The sequence below is a fragment of the Orcinus orca genome, chromosome 20 (genome assembly GCF_937001465.1).
Source record: "Orcinus orca chromosome 20, mOrcOrc1.1, whole genome shotgun sequence".
Classification (NCBI taxonomy): Eukaryota; Metazoa; Chordata; class Mammalia; order Artiodactyla; family Delphinidae; genus Orcinus; species Orcinus orca.
The window spans coordinates 50180576-50199011 of NC_064578.1; the positions used below are offsets into that span (position 1 = coordinate 50180576).

The 18436-nt window shown below is 50.3% G+C and overlaps 1 protein-coding gene and 1 long non-coding RNA gene across 3 annotated transcripts in view; one reads left to right on the forward strand and one right to left on the reverse strand.

Annotated features, from left to right (window-relative positions):
* Positions 1 to 699: 699 nt before the first annotated feature.
* The window catches only part of PRKD2 (protein kinase D2), a 30642-nt gene continuing 12905 nt past the window's right edge, over positions 700 to 18436 (reverse strand). For both annotated transcript variants that reach the window (XM_049702875.1, XM_049702876.1), the window contains exons 9-19: positions 16365 to 16482; positions 15987 to 16064; positions 14325 to 14583; positions 12801 to 12853; positions 12583 to 12655; positions 12001 to 12107; positions 10963 to 11124; positions 6818 to 6916; positions 2996 to 3263; positions 1485 to 1570; positions 700 to 1152 (exon numbers count right to left, since the gene is read on the reverse strand). In XM_049702875.1, the coding sequence (XP_049558832.1) occupies positions 940 to 1152; positions 1485 to 1570; positions 2996 to 3263; positions 6818 to 6916; positions 10963 to 11124; positions 12001 to 12107; positions 12583 to 12655; positions 12801 to 12853; positions 14325 to 14583; positions 15987 to 16064; positions 16365 to 16482 (1516 nt within the window). In that variant the 3' untranslated portion in view covers positions 700 to 939. The remainder of the gene's footprint in view (positions 1153 to 1484; positions 1571 to 2995; positions 3264 to 6817; positions 6917 to 10962; positions 11125 to 12000; positions 12108 to 12582; positions 12656 to 12800; positions 12854 to 14324; positions 14584 to 15986; positions 16065 to 16364; positions 16483 to 18436) is intronic.
* On the forward strand, positions 13129 to 14909 carry LOC125962655 (uncharacterized). Its single transcript, XR_007474092.1, has 3 exons — positions 13129 to 13215; positions 13844 to 13897; positions 14651 to 14909. It is a non-coding gene; the product is annotated as an uncharacterized LOC125962655 (long non-coding RNA).

Consider the following 18436-nt stretch of genomic DNA (forward strand, 5'->3'; position numbering starts at 1 on the left):
TAGTTGTGATTAGTAGCAATAAGACCAAATAAAAAATTAAACCGTTAAGCCATGAGATTACTTGCTTTTCTATAAATCCTTCCCCCCTCCGATCACATTCCTTCCATCTCTCCTCCATTACTCTTCCCTCTCCTATGCTCCTCCACACTGTTCCCCTCTAGTCCTCCCTCCTGGCAGTGCTCCCTCTGTATATATATATATATTTTTTTTTAATTAATTAATTAATTTTTGCCTGCGTTGGGTCTTTGTTGCTGTGTGCAGGCTTTCTCTAGTTGCGGCGAGCCGGGACTACTCTTCGTTGAGGCACGCGGGCTTCTCATTGCAGTGGCTTCTCTTGTTGCGGATCATGGGCTCTAGGCGCGCGGGCTTCAGTAGTTGTAGCCCGTGGGCTCAGTAGTTGTGGCTCGCGCGGGCTCTAGAGCGCAGGCTCAGTAGTTGTGGTGCACGGGCTTAGTTGCTCTGCAGCCTGTGGGATCTTCCCGGACCGGGGCTGGAACCCCTGACCCCTGCATTGGCAGGCGGAGTCTCAACCACTGCGCCACCAGGGAAGCCCCCTCTGTATATTTTTTACCCCAGTTAGTTCTCCTTCCAAAACTTCTCTCCCTTCAGTGCTCCTCCCCCATCCCTCCTCCATCCCATCTTCTTTCCAGGTGAACTCCATCTGGGTGAACAACAAACTAATGATAGGAGAGTGCGGTGTGGCCAAAAGATCAAGGCCATTGGGCCAGGGATGAGTCCGTTTTAATTGCTGGGGAATTAGCTTTGTAAATAACCCCGGCCCCTGTCCCCAGCCCCGCCATGCCCCTCCCCCGGGGCGTGTCCAGTTTGGGCTGGAAGCTGCTTTCCCTAGAACAGTTCATCGCTGGGAAGGCGTGGAGGGCCCCTCTCCGAAGACAGGAGGAGAGCATCACGAGGCAGCCAGGGCGGGAGCACGAGGCCTCAGAGGACACTGATGCGCTCGGCCAGCCCCTGCATCTCGTGGTCCCGGGGTGGGAGGCTCCCGCCGAGCTCTCCGTCGGCTGGCAGCCCCGACCCGGGCAGCGGGTGCTCTGCCACGAACTGCTCCCAGCGCGCATCATCACTCTCGTGCGTAATGTACCGTTCGCCCATCTTCCCCTCCAGCTCTCGGAGGTCCAGCCACGTCTGGTACTCCTGGGCGGAGGAGAACAGGGGTTAGTTTGGGCGCTGCACCAAGGGCAGGCAATAGCGGCCAGAGCTTCGCCCCCATATGATCTGCCCTGCCAGTGAGAAGCCGGGTACGAGGGAAGGTGAAGGCACACCCTTCACAACCTGCCCAGCCAATTAGCTCCATCCCCTTCTACAGCCCAGCCAATGGGAGGCTCAGCCACGTTCCACGTCCATGAAAAATGTACCTACCTCCTTCACTACCTTAGCAGCCAGTAAGATATGGCTCCACCCCTTCCTCTAACCCGGCCAATGGGCCAGCCCCTCCCACTTCGCTCTCAGCCCCGCCCCTGCATCACCTGTAACCAGGGGTGGCTGAGAGACTTGTCCACGCTGTAGCGCTTGCGCATCTTCACCTGCAGTAGGTTGTTGATGAGGTCGATGGCTGCACCGGAAGGAGAGAGACGGCTCAAGCCCTGCGGGGTGTGGGGCCGTCCCTCCTCCAACAGGAATCCCAGCCTACTAGCCTGCCATCCAGGCCTTCCTTCTTCACTGGCATGAAAGCGTCACCTGCACTAATCACTCACCCACCCATTTCCTCATTAAATTACACATTTACCCCCACCCCTCACGAGGCACACACACTAGATCCTCCATCTCTTCTCCAAGTCTCTACCTCAGTTTCCCCATTCCTATGTCACCTTCATAAGTTTTGTCATACACAAGTACATACAGGATCTTGGCTTGCAGGATCTCAGTTCCCCGACCAGGGATAGAGCCTGGGCCACAGCAGTGAAAGCGCGGAGTCCTAACCTCTAGACCAGCAGGGAGCTCCCAAATGATTGTCTTAACTAACCTCCCTCCCACACTTCCTGTCCTCCTGAGCTTCTGGCTTCAGGACCTGCCCCTTGTTCTAACTTATCTAAGGCTTCTTGATGCACCCCAGTATCTTAGCCCTGCCCTTAGCTCACCCTCATACTTGGCTTTGCCCCAGAGCCACGGCCTCAGGACTTAATTTTCCCAGGCCCATCTTGAAGTCGGCAAGGCGCATCACACTACCAGGTCACAACGCCACAGCCCCTATATGCAGAGATCCCAAGATCTGCCTCCATCCTGGCCCCCAACCCCTGCCACCATATGCTTCTCTGACCTCCACCTGCTCCCAGGTTCCAGGTGTGACTTTGGTCTCAGGGCCGGTCAGTCCTTCTCCTGGACAGCTTCAGAAATCCTCCATGGCCCTGCCCCTCCTCTAGCCATGCCCCTAAACCAGCTCCCTCCATCACTGGATCCAACACCATGGCCCCAGGCCCATCTCCATCCCAGTCACAGACCCAATACCCGGCAAATTAGCCAAGCCCGTGTTTCTTAACCTTGCCCCATGGTCCCACCGCTTCTGCAGGACTAACCCTTTTGGGGTCATAACCCCAAAGACTCCAGGCCCCAGCCAGTGCCTTGGGAGGATCTGTTCCCTCTCTTGGCCACCCCAGCCCATTGGCTTTCTCAGGTCTAGTCCCTCTCCTGGTCCCACCCTAGACAAGCCAAGTCTTAGCCCCCAAGGCGGCAAGGGTCTGTCTTAGCGCTGCTAGGACACTTCCTTTCCAAATCACATGACCTAGTCTAGGCCTGAGTCTAGGGACCCTGGTTCCATACACCCTCTTGAGTCCCTAGCCCAACGTCCCAGGTCCTGGTGCCTCCCTGTTTAAAAGACGGCCCTCCCCATGCCCTTGCCCCATCACTAGGCTCCACCCTCATGACACCAGGCTGTTTTTTAGGGCCCAACCCTCCTGCGGCCCCGCCCATTCTTCCCACCATGCCCCCACCAGGGGGCCTCGGCCCTCGCCTCGGCCCAGGGGTCAGGTGAGTCCCACACCTCCCGCGGAGATGCAGCTCCAAGGGCAGGCTGGGTACATGAAGGCAGCGTTCTGAATCTGGTCTTTGATGTCCTCGTCCTCGTTGAAGGGAAACGTGCCACTGAGGCTGACGTACATGATCACGCCCACTGACCACATGTCCAGCGAGCGGTTGTAGCCCTGGTTGAGCAGCACCTCGGGCGCCAGGTAGGCCGGCGTGCCCACCACCGAGCGCCGGAACGACTTCTCGCCGATGATACGCGCGAAGCCGAAGTCACACAGCTTCACCTGCGGAGGCGAAGGGTAGAGGGTCTGAGGGTGTGTGGAGGTCGTGCTTCCCGCCCCTCCGCAAGTGTACCCCACCGCGGTATTCCAGACAAACTCGAACGCTGTTTCGAATCCAGCTTCCTCTGTTCACTAGCTGGGTGACCCTGGGCAAGTGACTTCCTCTCTCTGTGCCTCAGTTTCCTCATCTGTACGAGGAGGAGGAGGAGGACGAGGGGGAGCGTACCAACGCCTGTATCAGACGGCGGCCGTGAGGATTCCCTGAGTTGATCCATCTAAAACTCACAGGACAATAAATGCCCGGCGTGCAGTGAGGGGTCCATAAAGGCTCCCTGCCACTTGACCTCTGTCACATCGAGCAGGTCTCAACCTCCTCGTGCCTCTGCTTCCTCTTTTGCACAGTGGAGATGCTAACAGTTCCTACTTAAAGGGTAGGGTGTATGAACTGAAATATATGGAAGATGTTAGGAGCAGCGGCAGGCATAGAGCGAGCCTCGGTGACCTCAGCGGAGGGACCTAACTTCTCCCAGCACGGGTTTTGTCTTCTGGATTGGGAACGTTAACAGCAGCTGCTGCTCAGGCTTCCCTGGGGATTAAATGGGACCGAACATGTAAATCGCTGACGATGGTATCCAGACGGTAACAGGTGAGAACTTACCTTGCCCTTGTTGGGGGCAGTCTAGGGTCATGGACAGGCTTTAGAGCCAGCAATATCTGGGTTCAAGGTCCTGTCTGCTGCTTACCAGTCCATGGGCAGCTGCTACCTCTATTCACATACTGTTCCTCCCCTACACAAAACCCTTCTCTGGCTGACTATTGCCCTGAGCCTCTGTTGCCTTCAAAAACAGCCACACCCCAACCCCTGACCCAAATCTCAGTGTGACAACCAAACCACCCTTTCCGAAGATCCTTCGCCCTTTTGACAGACCTTATAATCTTTTCCTTTTCTAAGATCCACGCTTTTCTACCTATCTTACAATGGAATATTATATGGCCATAAAAAGAAGTGAGGTGCTGACACATGCTACAACCTAAAGGAACCCTGAAAACATTGACTAAGTGAAAGAAGCCAGTCACAAGGACCACATATTATATTATTGTATATTCCATACATTTAATTCCATGTATATGCAATGCTCAGAACACACAAATCCATGGAAAGCAGATCGGTGGTTGTGGGTTGGGGGCATGATGGGACTGGAGGATGTTGGCTAAGAGGTATGAGGTTTCTTTTGTGGTGGTGAAAATATTCCAAAATTGATCGTGGTGATGGTTGCACAACTCTGAATACATTAAAAGCCACTGAATTGTATACTTGAAATCGGTGAATTGTATAGTATATGCATTATATCTCAATAAAGCTGTTAAAAAAACAAAAGTACAGATCTTTCCACCACAGGGCCTTTGCACAGGCTGTTCCAGCTGCCTAGAACACTTGTCCCCCCAGAAAACTACTCCTTCTTCAGATAGGTTTTCTCTGACTCTCCACTGGGCTATACAGTTACGTGAGCTCATAGAACTGTGTCACGGAACTCATCACAGATATAATTACATTTTGGGGACAATTTGATCAACATTTGCTCTTCCCTCTATGATCTTTGCTGTCCAATATGGTGGCCACTGGCCACATGTGGCTGCTGAGCACATGAATGTGGCAAGTACAACTGAGGAACTACTTTCTATTTAATTTTAATTAATTTATATTTAAAAAGGGATCCTAGGGACTTCCCTGGCAGTCCAGTGGTTAAGAATCCGCACTTCCACTGCAGGGGGCATGGGTCTGATCCCTGGCTGGGGAACTAGGATCCCACGTGCCGTGCGGTACGGTCAAAAATAAAAAATAAAATAAAAATAAAAAGGGATTCTAGATTTTGTTATTGGAAAACTTTTAAATACGCTTGGAACAACTTGGGTGTGTCAATCTACTTTCCCAACGGTTAATTTTATGAAATCTAAGTACAAAACCGAGTATTTCTGATAGAAATTTAATATCTGAATTGAGATGTGCTGTAAGTGTAAAATACACACCGGATTTGGAACACAGTATGAAAAGAAAGAATATTTCATTAATAATGTTTATGCTGGGACTTCCCTGGTGGTCCAGTGGCTAAGACTCCATGCACCCAGTGCAGGGGGCATAGGTTCGATCCCTGGTCAGGGAACTAGATCCCACATGCTGCAGCTGAGAGTTCACATGCTGCAACTAAAGATACTGCATGTTGCAACTAAGATCCGGCGCAGCCAAACAAACCAATAAATAAATATACTTTTTTTAATTAAAAAAAACTCAATAATGTTTATGCTGATTGCATGTTGAAATTGTCATATTTAGATATACTAAATAATTATTAAAGTTAATTTCACCAGTTTCTTTTCACTGTTTAAAATGTGCCTACTAGAAAATGTAAAATTACACATATGGTTCACATTATATTTCTAGTAGATATTACTGCTCGAAGTTAGAGTTTCTCATTCACTGCACTATTGACATTAGGGAAAGATAATCCTTTGTTATGGGGCTGTCCTGTGCACTGTAGGGTGTTTAGATGCCCGTAGCAACTGCCCCCCCCCAAACAGTTGTGACAACCAAAAATGTCTCCAACATTGTCAAATGTCCCCCGGGGGGCAAAATCACCCCCCCACCCCCGCTGTAAACCAGTGGGCATAGAGATGGGGATGTCTCTACTTACCACAGTTCCTAATGCCCCAGCATGGAGCCTGGCACAAAGCAGGCACACAGTAATTTTTAGTTGGTGACCAAAATGAACTTTTAAAATGAAACGAAATAATCACAAAACAGATAATAAAGCAAAAACTTCACAGGGATGTGGAAGGGCTAAATGAGAACCTGTAACTAAAGGCCCGTGAACACAGTAGGCACACAATCAACTGTAGCTGTTATAATCATCACTCTTGCTTAATCTGGTTCTGCCCCAAGGGGGTTCTCATCGACTAGTCAGAGGCTCATCAAAACTGTTTTCCTAAGAGACCCACAGAAGAAATTACCAGTGGCCCCCCTCTGTTATCTGTTCTCTGCTTCTCCCCTTCATAAAAATCCTGAATTTTTAATAAGCCACATGGTCACCCAGAATGAAAACTACATTTCCCAGTTCCCTTTGCAGCCAGCCATGACCACGTGATAAAGTTCCAGTCAATGGGATGTGAGAAGTGCCCCATGCAACTTCAAAGTATTGCCTTAGGGAAGGTAAGGGGTGTATCCATTTCTTCTACCCCGTTTCTTTCCTCCCTTCCTCCCACCCCCATTATCTTTTCACAGTTGGGGGCGCGGCAGCAGCACATCATGGACCATGAAGACCAGGCAACACCATAGAGAGGCCAGCACAAGACAGCAGGAGCTGTGGTCCCAACACCATGGAACTGATTTTTCACCCTCAAAATGCTTATGCTGGACCCTACACGAGTGAGAGACAAGCCTCTATCTCATTTAGGCCATTATCTTGGGTCTCTGTGTCTGATTAATTATCTTGATTAATACAATCCCCACCCACCACCAGTACTGGATGGACTTCCCCAAATCAGGAGGAGACATGTCTGACCTGAGGAAATGGGTCGGCTGACGCCAGCAACACATTTTCCGGTTTCAAGTCACAGTGGACGATATTCTTGAAGTGAAGGTGTCTCAAAGCCACCAGGATCTGAGGGGAGGCAATGGAGCCAGTAAGAAAGTTAGAAAGGTCCCTGCCCCAAGATTCTGCCCTCAGCAGCCAGCCCTCCACACCCCATCCATGCCCCACTCTGTACCCCTAAAGATGCCCCCCAGCACTAGGGGAGGCACTGGAGCACCAACGAAGAATTTCAAAACCCCAGAACCATTTCCATCAGAGATAGGAGTTGGACATACAATTCTAGGAAGGCTGAACTGGAGCAGAGATTTGGGAAGCTCCTGAGACAACTTGGCATGTGGATCATGATGAAAAAATGCTATGAATAAAGCAGTGGCTTTCAAGGAGGTACTATTGTGTGATTCCATTTTTTAAAAAATATTTTTCAGCCATTAAAAAAATGGAAACAATACAAACAATACCAACATGACATGTCATAAATTAAATGTAACACCTTTAAGAGGTGGGGGGATTGTAGAGCCAGCCTACTAAGGTAGCAAACCTGGCTCCACACTTACTAGCCTGTTGCCTAGGGCAAGTCTCTTAACCTCTCCAGGTCTCAGTTTTCTCACCTGTAAAATGGGGGTAATAGCAGTACCCATCCTCATGGGTTGCTGTGAGCTTTAAGTGAGTTGAGGCATATAGAGTGCTTAGGGCAGTGTCTGGCACAGAGCAAGCACTCCATGTGAGCTATTATTATTGTTGCTGTTTTTAGTTATTATTCTTGTGGTGGTCTGTTAGCAGACATATTCTTGTGAGTGTTTCAAATAAAACTTTTCCTGCTGTATCTATTAATTTAAGAGTATTCTATGATGGCAAGGTGAGCTGACTTAAAAAAAAACAAAAACAAAAAACTGTTACCATCTGTTACCACTAATCTACGGGAGCCATGATTTTCCTTGATTCTAGGTAACCCAAACAAAATGCCAAATACACCGGAAGTACAGAGTGATATAAGCATGAAGTTGTAATCTATATGTTAGAACTGAAGTATTTGTACTTTCTCATTGTTTTTGCTGGATGATTTTCGAGTACGGAAATGCTATTTGAAAGCTACTGCTGAGGTCCAAGCTCCTCATTCTACAGACAGGGAGACTGAGATCCAAAGACGTATATGGACATCCTCTTCTACAGATCTTCAGTTTTTTTATTTTTCCAACCCCTAGTAAATGTGGTGAACAGAAAGGGCAGATTGGAAGCTAGACAGACCCAGGTTCAAACCTTGGCCAGACAGCTACCTAGCGATGTGACCTTGTAGCTGTGTGACCCTGGGCAAGACCTAGGAACCTCCCTCCACCTCAGTTTCCTCATCTGTAAGATGTGGATTATAGTAATACCTACCTCAAAGGTGGTTGTGAAGCCTATAAGTTCATGAGGTATAGGGCTTAGCACAGGACTTGGGGTGGGGCAGGCAAGAGGCAAAAAGCAGAAATCTGCAAAGGGAAAGAGAAAGAGAGAGAAGAGCACAGGCAAAAAGAGAGGAAGAGATGAAAGACCAGAAAGAGAAACTGCCTCAGTTGCTGAAGGCAGGCAGTTTCCTCTCCCCACCTGAAGTCTGGATGAGCCTGCCTCAGTGGGTTTCTAACCCCACCCTGCAAGTCAGCCTGACAAAGGCACACAGCTTGGGAGAGCAAGGGTGCTGGGCCTGGAGAAAGGAAGCCAGCACAGGGGACTTTGCAACCAACAGAGAACATGTCCCAGAATCAGGTGTGGAACCAGCCAGGTGGGAAGATCTTTCTAGGAAGGCTGTGAAACCCAGAAAATGAAAGTAAACCATGAACAAAATAAAGAGGAAAAGAAATACTGGGATTAGAGATGGGTACAACACAAGCAGCAAAGATCCAGGGTCCTTCATATACAAAGAGCTCTTATAATTCAATAAGAATAATCCAATTGAAAAATGGGCAAAGAGTGCATAAAGCACAGGCCAATAAACATGTGAAAATATGCTCAACTTCACCCATAATTTTTAAACCAGCAAATGAAGCCACATGTAGTATTATTTTTCCACCTTTAAAACTGGTGATTGGGCTTCCCTGGTGGCACAGTGGTTATGAGTCTGCCTGCCAATGCAGGGGACATGGGTTCGAGCCCTGATCCAGGAAGATCCCACATGCCGCAGAGCAACTAAGCCAGTGCACCACAACTACTGGGCCTGCACTCTAGAGCCCACGAGCCACAACTACTGAGCTCACGTGCCACAACAACTGACGCCTGCATACCTAGAGCCCGTGCTCAGCAACAAGAGAAGCTACTGCAATGATAAGCCCACGTACCACCAGGAAGAGTAGCCCCCACTCGCCACAACTAGAGAAAGCCCACCCGCGGCAATGAAGTCCCAATGCAGCCAAAAATAAATAAATAACATTAAAAAAAAAAAAAGACTGGTGATTATATTGGGAATTCCCTGGCTGTCCAGTGGTTAGGACTAGGTGTTTTTACTGCTGTGCCCTGGGTTCAATCCCTGGTTGGGGAACTAAGATCCTGCAAGCCATGCAGCATGGCAAACAAACAAACAAAAAGCCTGGTGATTATATTATCCAGAGTTAGTCAGGAGTGAGAAAATAGACACCCTCAAACTTTGTTGGTGAGAACAAAGATTGAAGGAGGTTTTAGAGGACTTCCCTGGTGGCACAGTTGTTAAGAATCTGCCTGCCAATGCAGGGGACGTGGGTTCGATCCCTGGTCCAGGAAGATCCTACATGCCACGGTGCAACTAAGCCCATTTGCCACAACTACTGAAGCCCGTGCGCCTAGAGCCAGAGCTCCGCAGCAGGAGAAGCCACCGCAATGAGAAGCCTGCGGGCAGCAATGAAGACCCAACGCAGCCAAAAATAAATAAATTTATTAAAAAAAAAGAAAGAGGTTTTAGAGAATAACCGGGCAACATCTTTTTTAAAAATTTAAAGCACATTTCCCTGGGCTCGGGAGTCTACTCTTCGAAATGTATTCTATTGAAATTCTGCCACCAGAACCTGTCGATGTTTGTAGACAAATGTTCACAGGATGCTGTTTGCAGTAGTGGAATAGTGAAACCAACTACATGCTCAGCAACTGGGGAATTTGGTGATATCCGTCATGGGGCGCAATTAAGAAAAAGAGACAGTCCTGCTAACTACACACTGAAATAGAACAGTCTTCCAGAAGCACTGTTAAAGTGAAAGTAAGAAGCAGAACAACGTAGCGTTATATACGTGAAATCAATTAAAATGCATGCACTTGTGCACGTGCACACACACACACACACAAATAACACAAATTAGTTTGACTTTACTCAGTAAAAGCACAGCTCCCAGGTTTAAATCCCACCAGCTGTGTGACCCTGGGCAAGTTACTTATAAGGTCCCTGAGCCTCAGTAAAATAGGAGTAATAATAACCACTACCACATAGGTTGCTATGAAGATTAAATGAACTAAAACAGTGCCTGGCATAGAGTAAGTGCTCAATAAAGTTTAGTGACCACATTATTTATCATCCTCATTATCAGCATCCCCCGTCCCAGCCCCGCCCACTCTGGGGGATCACTGTCCAGGGCTGGGGCTATTTTGGTCACCGCTGTGTCCTCACACTGCCCAGTATGGCCAGGCACAGTGGTTCAGGCAGTGTTTGTTGAACCATTAAATAAATGAATGAATGAATGAGCTCCTCAGAGAAAGGCCTCTCTCCCCTTCCTTGTTTCTTCATGAATAAAGTCAGGCCCAGTGAACTTGACTCATTATATAAAGTAATAAAAAATATAAAATGATAATCATTTATTATTTTTCTATAATAAGTTATTATTACTACTCTATTATTTTCTACTTATTATCCTATTATGTTTCTATTGTTATTACTCTATTATTATTCTATTAACTGTTCTATTATAATCTATTATAATTTAAAAAGTATCACTCTATTACTTTTTCTATGATTGTTATTATTACTCTATTATACGTTTTCTATTACTCGCTATTATGACTCCCACCCAAGGTCTGCCTGCCCTTCGGGGGCACACGGCACATGCGCGTCTTGCAGGGCAGGTGGGGAGCCTGGGCGGGGAGGCTGGCGTTGGGCGGGGCAGTGGGCGGGGCAGGCGCACCTGGGTGATGAGGAACTTGGTGAGGCGCTCAGGCAGCCGGCCCTTCTCGCTGGAGAGGATCATCTCCAGCATGTCCCCGTGCAGCTTCTCCATCACCACAAATACCTTCTCCGGGGTCTCGAACATACACTCCAGGTTGACAATCCCCGGGTGCCGCAGACTCTGGGGTGGGTGGGGTGGGAGGGGGGGCAGGGGTCAGAACCCAGGTCACCCGCAAACTTGAGACCCTAGAGGGCAAGCCATAGGAGCAGGCAGACGACAAACAAGATAGATATCCCCGGAGGGTCGGCTGTTCTTTCCCTGGGGGTGCCATTGGGGGAGGGGAAAGGGCTTCCACAGCCCCAGACAGAACCACCCCTCCAGCGCCACCAAGTGTCCGGAAGGATCTTTACATCATGAAATTCTGGTGAAGGTCCAGGGTTGTGGGAACAAGAGAAGGGGAGCGTGGAGAAATGGGAAGGAGCTTTGTACATCTGTATCTTTTAAATCCCTGCCCTCCTTCCCTTCCCCAGCCCTTGCCTAGCTGAACCCCATCTCTCCCACCCAGGTCCCCACCCAGCCTCCTCCCTGGGGTCCAGGTTCCAGCCCCACACCTTTTCCCCCTACCCTCCAATAGCAGCCAGAGGGATCTTTCGAAAGTTCACATCTGACCCCGTCCCTTCCTTGCTCAAAATCCTTCCATGGCTCCCCAGCACCCTCAGGAGAAAGCCCATAGGGTGTGACCCCCAGCCTCCCCCCTAGCCTCACCACCCACCACCTTTCTTCACATAAACCATCTAGTAACCTTGAACTCCTTCTAGTTCCTAGAAGACTTCGTGTTCCCTCTCACCTCTGGACCTTTGCACGGGTTGGTCCCTCTGCTCAGAGTACCTTCTCTACCCCTTCAGTCTCAACATGCATGGTGCCTCCGCTAGGAAGCCTTCCCTGACTATCCCCAGACTGGAGGAAGTGGCAAGGGGGCAAAGGAGGAAGTGGGAAGGGAAGGCCCTTCCTGGGTGGGGAGGGGGGCAGAGTTGGACCACAGATCTCAGGGGTCACCTGCAGGATGGCTACTTCGTTCCGGAGTTGGCTCTCCTGCTTGGTGGGGAAACGCAGTTTGTCGATGACCTTTACTGCCACGTCCCGGCCTGTCTTCCGGTGCTTTCCTGGGCAGGGGGTAGGGGAGATGGGGGATGAGGGGAGCAGGACCTTCCAGTCCTGGCAAGAGGAAGGCCCCACCAGTGGGACACAGCCGGAATTGGGCAGAGGTGGATGAAAGGCCATCATGGGGGCTCTGAGGGGTCCCCAGGAGAGATGCGAGGGGTGGGGGGCCCTGGGAATAAGGGTGGAAAGTAAAGACAGAGCTCCGAGGAGGGGAATCTATAACATGGGAAACTAGATATATAACCAATCAGAATCTAGCATCTAGCTCTGTGGCCAATCAGCATAGAATTTACCTTCCCTGTTAATAACGGGAGAAAAGTCATTGGCCTTTCCCAGTGAGAAAAGGCGAGCCTGCAACCATCTGCCCCCAGGATCTAGCTTTCTAATCAGCTAGAAAAAGTGGTGAGCATGCAGGCAATCACAGGGAAGGTCTGGGCTCAAGACCCCTTTCTGGGTCAGCTCTTGAAGCATCCTTACCGCCATAGACCACTCCAAACTGGCCCGAGCCCAGCACCTCATCCGGGAAGATCTGGTAGACAGTGGCAATGTCCTGCAGGGTGGGGACAGGGAGGGTCAGGGGTGCAAATGGAGATGGGGAGGTCAAGGAGACTAGGAGGGTGGGAGAGCTTGGAGGCTGTTTGGGAGCGGGAGGGGGAACACATCCTCGGGGCTGTGGGATGCGGGCAGGGTCTCACCACATTCTCTTGGATCTGGCTGTTAGACACAGAGATGCTCAGAGAAGCTTGTCCTGGGGAGAGGGGGAGGCGGAGGTGAGGGGACCCCAGGCTCAAGGTCACGTTCACCCATAACTCCACCCTCTGGAGCCAATAGTCAGGCTACTGACTGACTTGTCCACTAAGAACCTCAGTTTCCTCCTCTGGAAGAATGGAAACCATAAAAAGACCTCTCTCCTAGGGCCAGTGAGAGGAGGAAATGAGACAGGAGCTCAAAAAGTGAGGCCATGAATGAGTTCACGGAGCATTTCACTCTGTGATCTCAGCACCAAGCGATGATCCCATTTTACAGAGGAGGAAACTGAGGCTCAGCGGGAAACTCCAAACTGACTCCGGCCTCTTCCCCTGCATTTGCCCCACTACTAATCCAACCAAGGTCCGACATTTCCAAAGTCTTGATCCTTCTGCCATTTGAACATCTGTCCCCTCCCTGAGGAACATCCGGCCCTCGCCCCTCAGCCTCCTCCCTGGTCTCCCTGCCCCGTTCCGCCCTCTCCTATTCGCCCTCCATAAGGAAGCCAGAGGGATCTTGCTGAAGCACAAACCTGACTCCATCCTTCCCCTGCTCAAAACCCTGCCATGGCCGCCCAGTGCCCTGAGGAGGAAGGCCGAGGCCCTTAAACAAGCAGAGTTTGTGTGTATTCCCGACATGCTGGCCTCCTTGCTGGGCCTCCGATACAGCAAGTTCTCTCCTATCTCTGGGCCTTTGCATTTGCTGTTTCCTCTGCCAGGAATGCTCTTTCCCTCATTGTGGACTTAGTTAAACCCTCCTCATCTCTCAGTCTCAGCTCAAATGTTACTCCTGGGGCCATGTCAGATTCCTTTAGCACATGTTCTACGTCACACTTGTCTTTCATCCAGGATGACCTGATGAATGTCTGTTACTCACCCTCGACTATGAGCTCCATAAGGCGGGAACCTGGGACTCCCTGATCATCCTTTGCCTCTGCGTGAAAGGATTTCCCACTTCCTTTCCCTTCATTTCACCCCTCTTCAACTTCCAGGTCTTAGCTCAGATGTTGCCTCCTTCAGGAAGCCCTCCGGGACACCCAGGCTGGGTTAGTCACCCCCTCTGAGCTCCCACAGCCCTCTGGCTCCCCTATCCCAGCCCTGCCCACTCTGAGTCATCACTGTCTGGGACCAGGTCTGTCTTCCCTACTGGACCAGGAAGGCAGGTCCTGAGCTGTCTTGGTCATAGCGGTGGCCCCAGCATTACCCAGCACAGGTCAGGCACAAAGGAGCACGAATCAAAAAGTCTGAACTCACAGTTTGGCGGAGTTGGCACCCCTGGGAAAAGACTCAGAAAGGGAAAGTAACATGCCCAAGACTGTACGTTAGGTCTAGGGCTTAATGATTTAGACCCAGGCCTGCTGAGTCCAGAAGCCACATTCTCCACTCTGACATTCCCTGGCTCTTCCCTTCTCCAGGATCCCACCCAAGCCCTCCAAGACCCATCCTCCCAGGGACCCAGGGTGGGGGACTTACTGTGGGGCGCATGGCCTGGGGCACTGGGTGCATCCTGGAGGATGACAGGCATCAGGGCCTGGCGGATGGCTGTTTCCCAGCCCCGGGCAGTCTCGGCCCCCTGCCCGCTGGGCCCCCCTGGGGCCCCGCCAGGGGTTTCGCCCACAAAGTAGGTGGTGTTGGCAGTGACAATCTCGAAGCAGTGTGGGTTGGTGCCTGGTGGCACAAGGCTGAAGTTCTGGGCAGGCTCCACGGCGAGGATTTCAGACAGTGGAATTTCCTGGCAGGACACAGAGCCAGCACCCGTGAGGGCTCCAGGCTGACCCTGGGGCTCTCCACTTACTCAGATGAGCACACAGAACCCAGTGTCATTGCAGAAGGGGCTGGTTTGCATGGAGGGGTCAGGAAAGGCCTCCTGGTGGAAGTTACATTGAAGCAGAGATCGGAAAGGTAAGAAGAGGCCAGCTGGTGGAGGAGTGGGTGGAGCATGTGCAAAGGCCCTGAGGTAGAAAAGGCTTGTGTTCAAGGAACATGTCGTATCCCCATTACATGGATAGTGCCTGGCACACAGTAGGCATGCCATGTTTGATGAACTAATAAAGGATAAAAATAAAATAAATTAATTAATGAAATCAGGCTAGGCCCAGGCCTCATGGGCCTCATGGGCCACAGGGAGGAGCCTGAGCTTTGTCTCCAGGGCCTTGGGGAGCCACAGAAGGGTTTAGTGCAAGGTGGGGAGTAGTTCTCTCTGGCTGTGTGTGGAGGGTGGATGGGAGAGGATGGGACTGACATAGGAGACCAGGAAGGAGGCAGAGGGGACCCTGGGAGGAGAGAGGGTGCGGTGTCTATGGGGAGGAAAAAGAGTGTGCTTTGAAAAGTGTTGAAAGACAAAGGAAGGGAGGAAGAAAAGAAGGAAAGAGTGAGAAAGAGAGACAGACTTATGTAGCCAGTAAAACCAGGAGACAGAGACGTTGTGGTGGGGATGGTATTTTAGATAAAGTGGCTTGAGGAAGACGGGAAGGATAAGAAGGAAGCAGCCATGGGAAAGGTAAGGAAGATGCTCCAGGGCAGGTAAACAGCGAGGTGTCTGGGTTTTATTCCAAGGGCAGTGGGAGCCACTGGAAGCTTGTGATGGTTTTAATGGACTCCTCTGGCTGCTGCGTGGGAAAAGGCTGAGGACAAGGGCAGAAGAAGGACCGTGGAGGAGACTGGCTGGAATGCAGCACTGGCATGGGAGGCGGTGATGAATGAATACAAAGAAAGAATTCAATAAATTAATTATAAAGTCATAATGATAACACGCTTATAGTTACTGGGAGTTTAACGGAGCTTAACATACGCCTGGCCCTAAACTAATTGCTCCACGTAGATTCTCTCTTTGAATTCTGGCATCAGCCCTGAGGCGAGGACTATTCTTTGAGGCCTTTTACAGGTGAGACACGTAGGGTGCAGAGAGGTGAGGTAACTTGCTTGGATCCCCCGGCTGGAAAGTGATGGAGCTGAGATCAAACACGGGGAAGGGCATCCAGGTGGGCGACACTTGCTGATGGGATGGAAGCGGGCAAGCGGAGGTGGGCAGAGAGTGTGATTCGCAGGTGTTTGCCTGAAGCAACTGGGAGAGGAGGGGAGAAGATAGTGGACAGAGAGGAGAGGTCTGGGGGATCTGGGAGCCAGAAGGCCCACCTTGTAGTATCTGTTGGTTGTGTTGTTCTGGAAGAGCGTGATGCACTTGCAATCCAGGCGCCAGTAGTGCCGCTTCCTCTGTTGGGAGAGGTGCTTGAGAGACTGAGGTTGTCTGCCCCACATGCTGCTAGGGCTCTGACTCTAATCCCAGCCAACCCCCGCCCCTAATTCTAGCCCCGCCCCGCCCCTGACCTTGCCTTAGTCCCGCCCCTCCCCTAAATCCTGTCCCTCCCCCTTCATCCCTATAGCCACCCCTCTAATTCTACCTCAGCCTTCAGCATGACCCCGCCCACTCCAAACCCCAACCGGCTCCGCCCCCTCAAACTCCGGTCTCCCCAACTCTAGCCCCACCCACCTGACCGCGCCCCACCCACTCACCAGCGTGTCCTTGTTGCTGTAATGAACCACCCAACCCTCACGTAACGTCGTGCTGGATTTCCGTGTTGTGTGTCGCACTGACTGCACCACCCTCATTAGGGGGATGTACCCCAGGGAGCTGAGGGTTGGGGAGAGGAAGGGGTGAGAGGTTACAAGCAGAAAATAGCAGTAGTGCCTGGGGCCGCGGCGGGTGGTGGTAGAGGCCTGTTCGGGGCCGGGGGTGGGGGGGTGGATCTCTGGGCAGCCAGGGATTTTTATGGCCACACTTTTTTCCTTTGTGGTTTCCAGATTTCCCATAATGAGGAAGGGGACTCTTGAGAGGCCCACATTAAGAAGCTGCGTTCCGAAGCCAGGCTGCCTGGCAAATTACCTAACCACTTCGTGCCTCAGTTTCTCCACCCAAAGGGGTTGCTGTGAGAAGTGAAGCCTTTCTTAGGAGTTTAGCATAGTACTTGGCACACAGTGGGCCTCCAATAAGTGCTAATTAGTACTGAGCCCATTGATTGTGGAGCCAGCTGTGTGACGTTGGGCAAGGGACTCAACCTCTCTGTGCCTCATTTCTCTCATCTGTGCACGTGCTATTATGACAGTGAGGAAATGAAGGCTGAGAGAAATTAAGTGACTTGCCCAACTTCAGAACCAACATCCTCTTGATCCCTGCGCTAGACCTGGACTTGAGAGGCCTTGGCCACTTCTCTTTGCCTCTCTGAGACTCGGTTTCCTCATCTGTGAAACAGGCTGCCTCTCCCAACAGCCCTCCCCTCCCAAGTCCTTCAAGGTCCAACTCTGATAGCCTATGATTCTGTTACTAAACACTCCCAGGAAAGACCTGGGAGAAAGGGATTCTGAGGTTCCAGGTGGCTAGGGCCGGGTGGCACGAGTAAGAAACTCTCAGTGATCACTGTGACCTGAATACCCGTCCCCCCTCTGGCCTCACTTCCCCTCCTCTTCCCATCACTCTCCCTGCTTCAGCCATCCCAGGTTCCTTGATACTCCTGCAACATTCTTGATTCTACCTCAGGGCCTTTGCACTTGCTATTCCCACTGCTTGGTAGCCTCTTCCCCCAGATATCTTCCACACCACTCCTTCCCTCCCCTCCCTCAGATCTCTTTAAAGCTACAACATTTCCTCACAGAGGGCTCCTTTAACGACCCTAAGTAAGATAGCATGTCCCCATTTTCTATCCCCTCTCATTTCCTTTTTAATTTTATTTTTGATAGCAGTTATCAGTATCTTATAATAACCTATAACGGAAAAGAATCTGAAAAAGACTACATATATTATTCTCTCTCTCTCTCTCTCTCTCTCCCTCTATATATATATATATATATATACTGAATCACTTTGCTGTACACTTGAAACTAACACAACACTGTAAATCAACCATACTTCAATTAAAATTTGTTTTTTCTAAAACATATGAAAAAAAGTGAAAAGGTTCAAAGGATGAGATTAAACATAGAGAAATGGAAATGCAAATATTTTCTTCTCATACCTCCAAATGGATCATCTCTCACCCTTCCCACTTTAGAGATTCAAGATTCAAATACTAGGGAGAACTCCTTTTCCATTTTCTGAGCACTTATAACCTGGCAAGCACTTTCCCTGCATGATCAAATAGAATTTGCACAATCTGTAAGGCACGTCCCCAGTCCCCAGGAGGAAACTGAGGCAGGCAGAGAAAGGACCAGCAGTTTAAGTGATGGAGCTGAGATCCATCTCTCAGCCTCCAGTGCCCTGTGCTTTTAGCCCTGCTGCTTTCCTGCCACCTCAATAAACAGTCATCCATGGAGGAAGCCAGGCCTTGTCCTAGGCACTTGGGAGGCAGATAAATATCCTTGCCCTCGAGCACTTGAACTCACATTCTAGTGAAGCTGAAGATTAATTCCATTTCTAATTTAAAATGTGTAATTAAGTAAAAGTTATTATTTTTCAGAGCTTCCATGCCAGAAGAAAGCCACTGCCTGTCAGTTCGTTGGGGATATTTTCCTTTCCCCATTTTACAGATGGGAAGACTGAGGCACCAAAAGGAGAAGGGACTTGTTTAAGGCCATACACATCAATCCAAGGC